This window comes from Sceloporus undulatus, chromosome 3, assembly GCF_019175285.1.
Source record: "Sceloporus undulatus isolate JIND9_A2432 ecotype Alabama chromosome 3, SceUnd_v1.1, whole genome shotgun sequence".
Lineage (NCBI taxonomy): Eukaryota > Metazoa > Chordata > Lepidosauria > Squamata > Phrynosomatidae > Sceloporus > Sceloporus undulatus.
Window position 1 is genome coordinate 173,317,196 of NC_056524.1, and position 12,502 is coordinate 173,329,697.

The window sequence follows — 12,502 nt, forward strand, 5'->3', positions numbered from 1 at the left end:
GGATATGTGGACATCCAAAAAGAGAAGACATGACTCACTAACAGACCTAAAATCTCCCTAAAAGCCAAAATTGTCATGATGGCCACATCATGGGAAGCACGACTCAATAGAAAGATGATAACTGAGAAAAGTACTGGGTGGTAGAAAGGGAGGAAGACTGCAGACAGATGGTAGACTCAAATCGTGGTGTGACATGGACCTGAATTTGCAGGGCCTAAGCAGAGCAGTGGAGGACAGGGGGTCTTGGAGGAGTCTCCTTCACAGGATCACATGAATTGGGGGCACAACTTGAGGGCAGTCAACAACAAAACATTGTATGCAGCCCTAAGGGTTCTTTGAACTATTTGGATATGCATTAAGGATAAACACAACAAAATACAGCTCAAAAATAAAGCTCCTCATCATGGAGGGACATACAAATTCTCAGCAACAGTAATGAGGAATCAGGTTTTTGATTCTTATGATAATGTGCTGAAAGAGGTGACCTGTAAAGATATAGGTTGCTTCATAGATGTTGCTCTCCATGAGTTATGGGGTAAATCTAGGGTGAGGAACCTGTAGCTCTCTAGATTTTATGGAATCACATATTGGTCATGCTACTTGGGAATAATGGGCATTGGAGTTTCACAACATTTGGAGAGCCCCAGCACTGCTATTGATTAACACATGACAGCAGCTGCATCCTAATGCTTACCTCCAACCTCCAAATGTAATGTAATTTTTTTTAAAAAAACCCTACTTTGCAATATAGTAAGCTTGGACTTTCTAATCAAAGTGAAATTCTAAATTATGCACTTACCTCTTAACTGCATCTACCTGATCCTGAGTGTAACCTTTACTGATATCCCCACCTGCTTCTCCATTAGCTGAAGGGAAGTCAGCACTCATTTTCCTACGGGTTGGGTTCGTGGGTTCCTTGGGCTGAGAATGGCCATTTGATGAATGTTCACTCTTGGTGAGAGAGTCAAGCAGCACTAAAAGAAGAAAACACAGCTGTGAGTCCAAAGTGTTCATTTCTTTCACAGACACTGCCAAATGTTCTTACACTCCTGCCCCTGGCCTGTCACTGGCATGCTTCCACAGCAATTCAGGACATCCATCCAAGAAAACAGGGATGGCTGAGACATTTATTCCTACATCCAGAGAGAAAGAGCACCATTTGATACAAATAATTTGTTGCCACATTACTTCATGCCGGCAAACAATCGCCCCATAATCTTTGGATTTCTCTGTGGGTGTAAAGTCAATCAGAGAATAGGGCAAAATTAAAAACATGAAAAAAACCACATGATAATAAGGTATTATATGCATTTGTTTTTGTAAGTAAGTGAAAACGAAAGCCACATAATGGTCAGAGTTTGAGATTTTCTGCAAATAAGTCATGGCAACAACTGTTTCTAATGATAGGCTTAAATGCTGCAATTCAAGCCAATACAGTAATTGTATCTGCAAACACAGTCTTCTTTGTCATTTACACTCAGAAAACATCTTGACTTGCTTCTGCTTTGGTTAGTGTTACAAAATCTGTGGTTGAAAAATATAGAGCTCACAGTTGTTGTGTCCTTTCAAGTCGCTTTCCGACTTATGGAGACCCTAAACCAAACGGATCACAAAGAGCGTCTTGGCAGGATTTGTTTAGGTTTGCCTTTGTCCTCCGCTAAGGCTGAGTACTTGTTCGAGATCACCCAGTCAGTTTCCATGGCCAAGCAGGTATTCCAACCCTGGTTGGCAGAATCCTACTCTAACGCTCAAACCACTACACCACGTTTGCTCTCATTAGAGCTCCTGGGTAGGCAGAACAACAACACTCTCCACAGAGCTTTTCACACCACCTTCTAAGAGAAAGTATCTCCATGATGCCACAAACTGAAGTGTCGTGTGTAAAACAAAAATCTGCACTGTTATTATTAGTTGGGGAAGTGAAGCAGGGAGAGGAGACAGAAGACCACAAAAAATAGGGAAGCAGATACAGTAATTGGACTGCAACAACTGCTAGTCATAGCCAGCACAGCCAATGTGAGGAATGATAGCAGTTGTAGTTCAGCAACATTTGGAGAGCCATACATTCCTCATCCCTAAAAGTGCAAGGCACTGAAGCCAAGATGACTAAGCTGAGGCCATCATACTTTGGCCACATCATGAGAAGATACAACCACAATGTTAGGGAAGGAGAAAGAGAGGAAGACCACATGCTAGATGGATGGACTCCATTAGGGAAGTCAGGGGTATGAATCTGCAAGAATGAAAAAAAAATATTGGAAGAAAGGGAGTCTTGGAGATATCTCATCCACAGGGTTGCTATGAGTCGAGATTGACTTGAGGGTGGTTAACAACAACAAAATCTTTTCCAATCTTTTTTCCTAAGCACTGAAATATGTTGAATAAAGCATCTCCTCATAAAAGGTTGAATTAACACATCAGTGTCCTTATCTAAATTATCTACAAAAAAAAAACTTCTTAATTTCTTTTTACAGGCTTGAACAACCAACTCATTTTGAACCAATTCTCCATCTGAAAGTACTCTTGTTCTCTTCATATTCAACGTGACCAGATTACGGACGGAAAAAGTCTTTGGTAACATCTCATCCTTAGAAATCTTAAGTCAACAAAGTCTTCGAAACCCAAATCATATCAATTTATAAAAAAATATGCTTTTGGGAAAAACAAATAAAATCTCTCTGATCATCCCCTATTAGTCAATCAGATTAAGACTGTCAACCATCTAAAAAAAATTGGGGGGAGCTTCCCCTGCAAATCTTTATAGTATCCAATTTTCATAAGATAACTCCAGCAATTTATCCATTAAGTCTTGGTGGGGGGGGGGGGGGAGAAGACACTCAATGATTTATTTTCATTCAGTGTATATATCCTCAACATCAACGCCTTCACACCTTTAATGTTAAATTTCTGAACAAAGCTTCCCAGTCTCTGGTAAAGTTGTTCTCCAAACAAATACATCTGTGATGAGAATCAACAGTAGTGTATAGTATATGTTATCACTTAATAGATAGTAGGAAAGATGCTGTAGGTGACAAGACAGTCAAGCGTCATTAAAAACCCTCACTGACAAATGATCACCATCTTGTTGGTTTAAGTAAAGGGATTGTTTAGACAAATAACTGAAATTAATGTGCTGCTTAACATACATGTGCCTTCAAGTCATCTGCTGATTTATAGTGACTCCATTAATTTCATAGGGTTTTCTTAAGCAAGAAATACTCAGAGGTGGTGTTGCTAGTTTCTTCGTCTAAAATATAGCCTATAGCCCCTGGTATTTATTGTCTGTCTCTCATCCAAGTACTAACCAGGGCTGATCCTGCTTAGCTTCCAAGATCAAACAGGATCGGTGCCTTTAGAGTATTTAAGCCACTGGTTAACACAGGTATTCAGAAAATACTTTCATAGCCACTTTGGTAAAATATCCAAAATACAATAAGAACTATGAAACTAGAAGAAACACTAAATAATTTGCAAGTCATCTAAGCAAAAACAGAGCGCCAAGGAGAGGAGGTGAAGATAATCCCAACAATTAATAAACACCACTGGTCCAAAACACACTGCAGAAATAATCCAGTTTGAGGCTGCTTTAACTGCCCTGGCTCAATGTTAGGGAATTATGGGAACTATAGTTTTTTGAGACAGTTAGGCTTCTCTGTCAGAGAGCTCTGGTGCCACAATAAACTACAATTCCCAGAATTCCCTAGCACTGAGACAGAGCAGTTATAGCAGTCTGAAACTGGATTATTTCTGCGATGTGTTTTGGACCAGAGTTCAAATGTTGTTTTTGCTACCTGAAACATTTTGAATAATAGTAGTGTATCTAAAAGTTATTCTCAAAGAAATTACTCATCTGCAAATGAGTAATTCTAAGGATGTGACATACTGTAATATATTATTATACACCTTAGAGGAGTGATTCACATCTGGGGAGATAAATGTCAGCATTCAGTTCCAGCATGTGTTGAGTAAGCAATGGGAGACACTGACCTAGACGGCTTTCCTGTTAAGTTCCCTTATGCCCTACCAAACATTTCAACACTGATTTTGTTCACTTAGAACAAGATACATTAATTATTTGACCTATAAAAGACATAAACAGCATAAACCAACATTTGGTTGGTTTGGTTTCCATTCTCTCCTACCAAGTCATTTTCAATTGGGGAAAATTAGCTTAAAAACAAGCTTTTGGAACATTATGCCCCATGAGAAGCATCTTAGGGAGCAGGGTATGAATAGCCTGCGAAAAAGAAGCTTAAGCAGTGATATGATAGCCATGCTTAAATAGTGAAAGGATGTCATATGGAAAAAGGAGCAAGCTTGATTTCTGCTGCTCCAGAGACTAGGACACGGAACAATGGATTCGAACTACAGGAAAAGAGATTTCGTCTAAGGAAGAACTTTGTGACAGTAAGAGCTGTTCAACAGTGGAATATGCTTCCTGGGAGTGCAGTGATTCTTTGGAGATTTTAAACACTGGCTGGATGTCATCTGTTGGGAGTACTTTGATTCTGTGTTGCCGCATGGCAGAAGGTTGGACTGCTTGGCTGTGGTGGTCTCTTCCAACTCTATGATTCTGTTATCATGAAGAAAGAAGAAAACAGAACAGAATCTCAAGCACAACAATAACCTTTGACTTGTTCTAACTTCCAAACACTAAGTTCTAAGGTCTACAGGTGCTGTTGTTCCTGCCATAATCAAAGACTTGCTTGGTGAGGACATGAGAGAGAGCCTTCAGTGTCTGCTCTCACCCTCTGGAACTCCCTTCTGTGGCATGCCAGACTGGCCCCTTCCCTGCTTTCCTTTTCCTGGCAGGCAAAGACATTTTTATTCAAGGAGGCTTTTAATATATGTGTCAGGGAGGCTTTTATACAGGGTGCGTGCTCTAAGTATGTTTTTTTTAACTGTTGTACATTTTATGTAATGTTATACTGTTTTTAGCTAGATGATTTTAAGTGTTTTTAAATGTCACTGTAAAGGTTTTTGTAGTTTTATCTGTGAGCCATCTTCAGTCCCTTTCTGGGAGAAATGTGGCATAGAAACAAAATAGATAAATAAAAAGATAATAAAAATAGTATTTTGCTAAAGTCATAATGGTTTCAAAGGGAAGATGTGTTTTCTCGGAGAAAAGTCCTCCCAGAACATCACAATATCGTTAGAAAGAAAGCAACGTTGCCTAACAAGTAAGGAGGCGGCTTACATGAAGCACCTCTTATCATGTTATCACATGAAGATTGTAACAGTATATGTATACACACACATACACCTCTTATTGGCCTTGTCTTCACAATTTGTATATATTACAATTACACCCAGCAGTATCTGTCAATGTGCAACCATCAAGAAGATGCTCAAGCATTCTTATATAAGACTAAGCTCAAAGAGAAGAAGTGGCACATTTCTTGAAAGATTTCAAACCACTTTCATTTGAGACACTTACTGGGGGTGGGGAGGGCTGCAACAGGGAAGAAGTCTACTTCTTCAAAGTGAAGGCAGACCACCATTGTCTAAGAAGCTCTTGTAACTTACAAGAATATGGCTGGGATCACCCTGGTGGGAAGAAATAGCCTTTGTTTAAAAATAAAGTGGTCTGAGAACAGCCCTTATCCCAAATACTATGCTGCAACCGAACCAGGTTCACACGTGAATGCTCAGTATAACCCTGCTTTGTAGGTATAAATTATATTACCATATTTCCAGGTTGAAACTTTAGAAAAGTTTTCTGCTACTTGCTCTGAAGGCCAATAATGAGAGTAAGTGTTTGTGTTTTTTTTGTCACTTTATAATGGAAAGCTTTGTTATTCATGGTTTAAGAGGGAAGGTGAAAGACATTGCGTGAATTATCTCAACTTCCCACCACAAAATTAACAAGGGCACACTTGAAACCAGGCCTGCAACACTTTCAGGTTTCTACACATCATTTCACACTACTTATGTAAATTTATAATTCTATGGAGGGTGGCAGACCTTTTCTCCCAAAGGAGGGTGTGTGCTTTTCACAGATGTATGACAAACAGAAATTCGGCACAGAGATGTTTCGGCAGAGACAGAACAACAGGAAGTGCTGCCACTGTTTATAAAACCTGTTTATACAACTTTAACATATGCCATGTTTATAGCAACACCATAATGCTAAACAGCATTCGTTTGGCTTCTCCTACTTCCAAGAGAAAGGTATGGCAGCACAGGAGACCACCAGGGAGGAAGGCAGAACAAAGTGTGTAGTTTCTGAAGGAATGAGACATTGGAAAGTGTTTGCTGCAAGTACTCTGTGTTTCTGGTTTTAGCAGAGAGATGACTGAAAGTAGGAGGAGAAAAATAGTAATGATCTGAGAAGTGAGTGGTAAAGTGGAATGAAACCTGTGACAGCCAAAACAAAATCCAACAACGCAGAGGGGAAGGATAGCTGAAGGAGGAGACTGTTAATGGGAGTTAAGAGTCAAGGAGAGGCTAGCTGACTGTGGGCAAATATTGTGAGATAATATCTATACAGGTTGAGTCTTCCTTATCTGGAATTCTGAAATCCAAAATGTTCCAAAATCCAAAATTGATCACATGGGTGGCTGAGATAGTGACACCTTTCCTTTCTGATGGTTTGATGTAGACCAACTTTTGTTTCATGTACATTATGGAAGACATTATGTATACAATTACCTTCAGTCTATGTGCATATGGTATATGAAACAAATAGATCTGGGTCCCATCTTCAAGATATCTCATTAAACTATATGCAAATATTAAAAAAACAAAAACAAACTAGAAACACCTTTGGTCCCAAGCATCTCAAATAAGGGAGACTCAATCTGTGTCAGTTTTGGGGCATAAGACCCATCCTGCTGAATGAATCAAGAATCCATATAAACCAAATGCTGTCTCCAAGAATATCTCAGGGAACCACATGAAAAGGGCATGGAGGCAAGAGCCCTTGCCACCGTCTCCATCTTAGCACCTTGTTTTCGGATACACAATCCCTGAAGATGGATTACAGTGGCTGTGTTGTCACTGAAGAAGGTCAAGGAGTAAAGAGCCAAGGTAGACTTAATGCTAAATATTAACAAAATTAATGTTTAGCATTAGGGGAAGAGCTACAATAATTCGTCCTGAACAAGAAAATCGAAACAGTCAATGAGTTCCCATTGTTTTTGTTAACTGCCTCTCAGTTGAACTTGACTCATGGTGACCCTGGAAGTGAGACGCCTCCAAGCTCCTCTATACCTCTCTGCTCAGATCCTGTAGGCTCAGGCCCATGGTCTCCTTGATTGAAGAGTTCCTATACCTTTGATCAAGTATAGACCAGAACAGAGACTTCAGTCATGAAATCAGAAGATTAGGATTGGGAAGGGCAGCTATTTAAAACAACTAGAGAAGATCCTGAAGTGCGAAGACATAATTCTGAAAACTAAAATGAGGATGGCCCAAGCCACTGAATGGATGTGGGAGCTGGACAGTGAAGAACGCAGATATAGAGAAAAATCAATTCATTTGAGAAGTGATGCTGGGGAAGAGTGCTGAGGATGCCATGGATGGCTAAAAAGGACAAAGCAATGGGTTCTAGAATAGGTCAAGCCTGAACAACACTTGTCCCTCCATATTCGCTAGGGTTGGGGTGCAAGATCCCTGTGAATATGGAAAAACCACAAATAACAAAAACACCATGTTTTTACCTGAGGGGACACATCTCTATGAATCTCTAGGTCCTCCAGAGCAACTCTGTGGCCAACATCTGACTGACACTGAACTACAAATGCCTAGAATCTCTAGGTCTTTCAGTGCGACTTTTAGTGAAAGTGGACCACAGAGGTGTGCGGGAGGACCTAGAGATTCCTAGAGAGGTCTCCTCTCAGGTAAAAACATGGCGTTTTTGTTATTGGCGGTTTGTCCAGATTCACAGGGGTCTTGTGCCCCTAAACCCTAGCTAATATGGAAGGATGAATGTATACTATATATTTTATATATATATACACACACACACATATATATATACACACACTGTGTGTGTGTGTGTGTGTGTATATAAAATACATATATACACACACACTGTGTGTGTGTGTGTGTGTGTGTGTGTGTATAGAGTGTGTAAACTCTCTTCCATGCCAGCCTCTGAAGATGCCAGCCACAGATGCCAGTGAAATGTCAGGCATAAACTCTTCTAGACCATGGCTTCATAGCCCTAAAGCCCCACAGAAAACTCCTTCTAGGAGTGTTTATCCCTCTGTCCCCATATGTTTCTGGAAGGCCCTCCATTCTGTGGCCCTTGCCCTCCTTTGGGGCGAAGACACCTCTGGCTGAGCTGCCTAGGGGCCTCCCCTCTCCTCAATACTCCCTAGCCCCAGCCAAGGCCTAGCAGAGAGAGCAGGGGCCTGTCTATCCCAGCTGCTAGGCCTCTGCTAAAGGGCCCTGAATAATACTCACTTCCACCTCCCTCCCTCACGCAGCAACGCAAACGCTCCTGGGAGTTGTAGTTCCTTCCACTTGCGGAACCTAGCCCCTCGCTCTCCTCAGGAGAGACATGGAGCCAGTCTTCCCAGGGAAGACTCCCGCTGCTCCGGGCGCCCGGGAGGTAGGAGGTTGTCCCCGGAAAAAAACCCTCCTTGCCAGGACCAGGCTCCCTCAATGCTCCATAGGAGGACTCCAACTCCCATGCGCCCCCGCGCGCGGCCGCAATTCACGCGCATGCGCAGCCAAAGCCGGCCTCCGGCGGCCCAGGCCCTCCCTCCGCCGCCGGCGCTCCCTCCGCCTCCGGCTCACCGCGGACCCGCTGCGACGGGTACAAGCGCTGCGCCTTCTCCAGGAAGCGGCGCGCCTTCTCGGCCTGGTTGGCTTTGATAGCAGCCACCGCGATCGCGATGCAACGCTCCGCCTCGTCCCGGTTGGACTCCATGGCCGCGGCGGCGATGGGAGTCGCCGGCGCACGGTGATGACGTCACGCGGCGAAGGCGTAGCGCCCCCTGCTGGCGAAAGCCCTCTTGTTGCGTCGACCGAATGCGCTAACTACCGGGTTGACTGGAATAGCCGCGCACCTGCCGTGTCGTATTGCATGGAAGAGAGGGGCACTTATATTTCATTGTATTGATTCCCAGAACTGTAAATTCGTGATCGTTAAAAATGTAGGACATTCAAGGCAAATGGAGGACACGACCAAAGAAAAGCCAAAACTAGAAATGGAAATTCATGCTTCTTATTCATGCTTGAAATGGAGGCCGTTCAAGAAAAGCAGAGGGCATGGCCAACGAAAAGCTAAATACACTCCTATAGATATAAATGCATGCATCTTAGTTATGCTCTAAATGCACAGCATGTTGGGATTCCTCCTGGGCAGAAGAAAGTCCCTTGACATGAATGGCCTGGAAAAGGGAGGGTTTCTGGTCACCCTGCGCATAACCTGTACTCAGGACAAAAGACGACTGTTAGGACAGAATATGGAGAAAGAGGATGGCTCCCAGTTGCCAAAGGGATCAGGAAAGGCTGAACCCTTTCACTCCATCTGTTCAACTTGTACGCAGAGGATATCGTAAGAAAAGCAGGTCTAGACTCAGAAGGAGGAGGAGAGGAAGGAACATTGACAACCTAAGATACACAGATGGCATCATACCACAAAGACATGGAGCGATTACTGAAGAAGGCCAAGTTTAGATCAGTGCGAACGTAAAAAACAAAAAATAACAACCATGAAAGATCTCCAAGAATTCAATGAGAACATTGAAAGAGTTCCTGTACCTTGGATCAAACACTGATCAGAACAGAGACTGCACTCAAGGAATTAGAAGAAGAATAGGACTGGGAAGGACAGCTATGAAAGTATTAGTCAAGATCCTAAAGAGTAAAGATATACAACCAAACACTAAAGTTAGCATCGTTCAATCCACTGTATTCACCATCACCATAGACAGATATGAGAGTTAAACAGTAAAGAAAGCTGGGAAGAAGCAAATCAATTCATTTGAGATGTGCAGCTGAAGAAGAATCCAGAGGATACTATGGAGAGCCAAAAAACAAACAAACATATGGGCCCTTGAAAGCCAAAACGGAGGCTTTCCTATTTTGGCCACATCATGAGAAAAAAACGAATCATTAGAAAAGACGATGATGGTAGAAAAGGGTCGAAGGTACAGAAAAAGCAGAAGACCGCACACTAGGTAGATAGACTCAACCAGAAGGATGTGGGCCTGAGCCCATGTCTCATCCACAGGGTTGCCATGAGTCAGGACCATACAATTGTAGAGTTGGAAGAGACCACAAGGGCCATCAGTTCAATCCCTTGCTATTAACCTGCGGGCAGCTAACAACCAAACCAGCATCAGGGTGGATCACTTTAACCATGGCATTGGAAGCAATCTAATGTGAGGGAGTAATGATTTCTTTGCCCCACAAAGCAGGGACAGGTGCCACATTTGTGCCTATTGGCTATAACTGTTTCTTGGGGTGCATCTACATCATAGGAATAATGCAGCTCAGCTTTAACTACCATCCTGCAGAACCCTGGGATTTGTAGTTTTGTGAGGCACCAGCACCCTTTGGCGGAGAAGGCTGTGTCATGAAAAGTCATCATACTATTACTTTTTCCGCTTTTGAAGGTAGCATTGAGAGACACAAGTATCCACACTGCAGAAACAAAGTAGTTTGACACCACTTTAATTGTCATGGCTCCATCCTGTGGAATCCTGGGATTTGTAGCTTGGTGAGGTATTTAAACTAGTTAGAGAGCAATAGTGCCTCACCAAACCACAAATCCCAGGATTCCACATGATGGAGCCCTGACAGTTTGAAGTGGTGTCAAACTGCTTTATTCCTGCAGTGTGAATACACCCGAAGTAGACTCAGGAGCAAACCAGATGGTCCTGATAGAGCGGCGTCTCGCTGCCCCTTTGAGCACCGAATCAGGGCCATGGCAACCACATGCCACGGCCCCAGTCTGGCAGTTTGCTGGCTCAAAAAGAAATGCCACTCCTTTTAGAGCCAGCTGCAGCGGCAATTTTCAGCGTGTGGCATATAAATGCAGCGTGTGGCATATAAATGCCATGCCAAAGGAGCGCTGTGATGCCGCCCACCATGCAATCAGATAGGCAGGGTGAGGCCAGCTTGGGGCATCATCAGGGCATGCCTCATCCAGATGCTATGGCCCCATGCCATCCCCACGCCGGCGCTTCAAGCTGGTCTGTTTAGCCCCTAAGTCTACAAAAGCTAATGCTGCCACTTCTTTCAGTTAGTTTCAAAGGTACTACGAGATGCCTTTGCATACTCTTTGCCCTTTGTTTTTGTAGTCCTCCTCCTCCATCATGTCAGGAAGTGGGAGAGCTGCTTGTTTTTCTGATTTGGATACCGAAAGAACATGGTTGGCCATGGGTACCTATGCACCTTTACTGGGGATGGGGCACCATTTGCCGCAAGTAGGAAATTGTTTCAGGACTGCCCAGGGATGGCACTTTTGGCCTCTTTGAAAAACTGAAATTAACACAAGAAACGATTAAATAAATCACTGCTGCAGAACAGCAGAAAAATAAAAGGAAATGTAAAATAAAGCTTAAATTTGATTGCTTTTTTGCATCCTTCCTGGGTCATAATTGTACTTTATGGTTGCCAAAATGGCTAACATTTAATTGACTTGGAGCATAGTCTGCTTCATCAGATACTTGGAGTGGGCTGCACTCCATGAAGGCATATCTATATAGGACTGAGGTTTGTATTTATAACTGCATCATGCAAAAAGAGGCTATAATATAATAAATCTGTGGTCTTTAAAGTGCCACATGAGTCCTGAGCAATTTATTTCCTGAACATGATTAAACATCTACAAGAAAAAGAAAAACAGGAAAGAAAATATAATTTAAAAAAACAAAAAAACCAGTACATCTATTTTTCAACCAGAATTATTCTCTCGAAGGGGAAGTGCGCCACTCCTGCACATAGTATAATTCCAGGCTGATGCACAGAATGGATTAAGCAAGCCGTTATTCCATTTCCTATTGCCAAAAGTCAGTTTCACAAACAGACCACAAGTAGTGGACATATCAGGTATTGAACTGATAAGGACAGATGCTATGCTTGATCTAAGAGCAAAAGATCAATAAACAACAGTAATCTTTATGGAAATGAGGAAGACCTGGCAGATGCAGTGCCAAAATCCAGGTGCTCCAGCACTGTATATGGAGAAGCCCAATTTGAAGTCTTGTCAAAAACACATTGAAATTACATCTTTTCCCACCACCTATGGTAGACTGGGCAATTGACTGGGCTTGTGGATGTCACCGACCTTTCATGAGAACCTGGGGAGCCACACTCACCAGCCATGCACCCATTTTTTTCCTCAGAGGATTCCCACATCAAGAGGAGAAACCTTGCCATATCCATGGCAGCCTCAGGACTACATTTGATCCAAGATAAATCTTGTTCCAACCAGGCAGTCAACTGGAAGTCAATTTCCTGACTGAAGAGGGGGGAACCCATTTTCTGGGTGTAAAACCACCTCAGGAGAGGTTAAAAAATGACCAAAAAGCATAATAAACAT

At 42.6% G+C, this 12,502-nt stretch overlaps 1 protein-coding gene and 1 non-coding gene across 2 annotated transcripts in view; both read right to left on the reverse strand.

Moving 5' to 3' along the window:
• DNAJB12 (DnaJ heat shock protein family (Hsp40) member B12) overlaps positions 1 to 8,932 on the reverse strand; it is a 42,585-nt gene extending 33,653 nt beyond the window's left edge. The window contains 2 exon segments of the mRNA XM_042457733.1: positions 800 to 974; positions 8,746 to 8,932. Coding sequence (XP_042313667.1) covers positions 800 to 974; positions 8,746 to 8,878 — 308 coding nt within the window. The 5' untranslated portion in view covers positions 8,879 to 8,932.
• Positions 8,933 to 11,878: 2,946 nt separating this feature from the next.
• On the reverse strand, positions 11,879 to 12,073 carry LOC121927404. Its single transcript, XR_006103200.1, has one exon. It is a non-coding gene; the product is annotated as a U2 spliceosomal RNA (small nuclear RNA).
• Between the last annotated feature and the right edge of the window lie 429 nt (positions 12,074 to 12,502).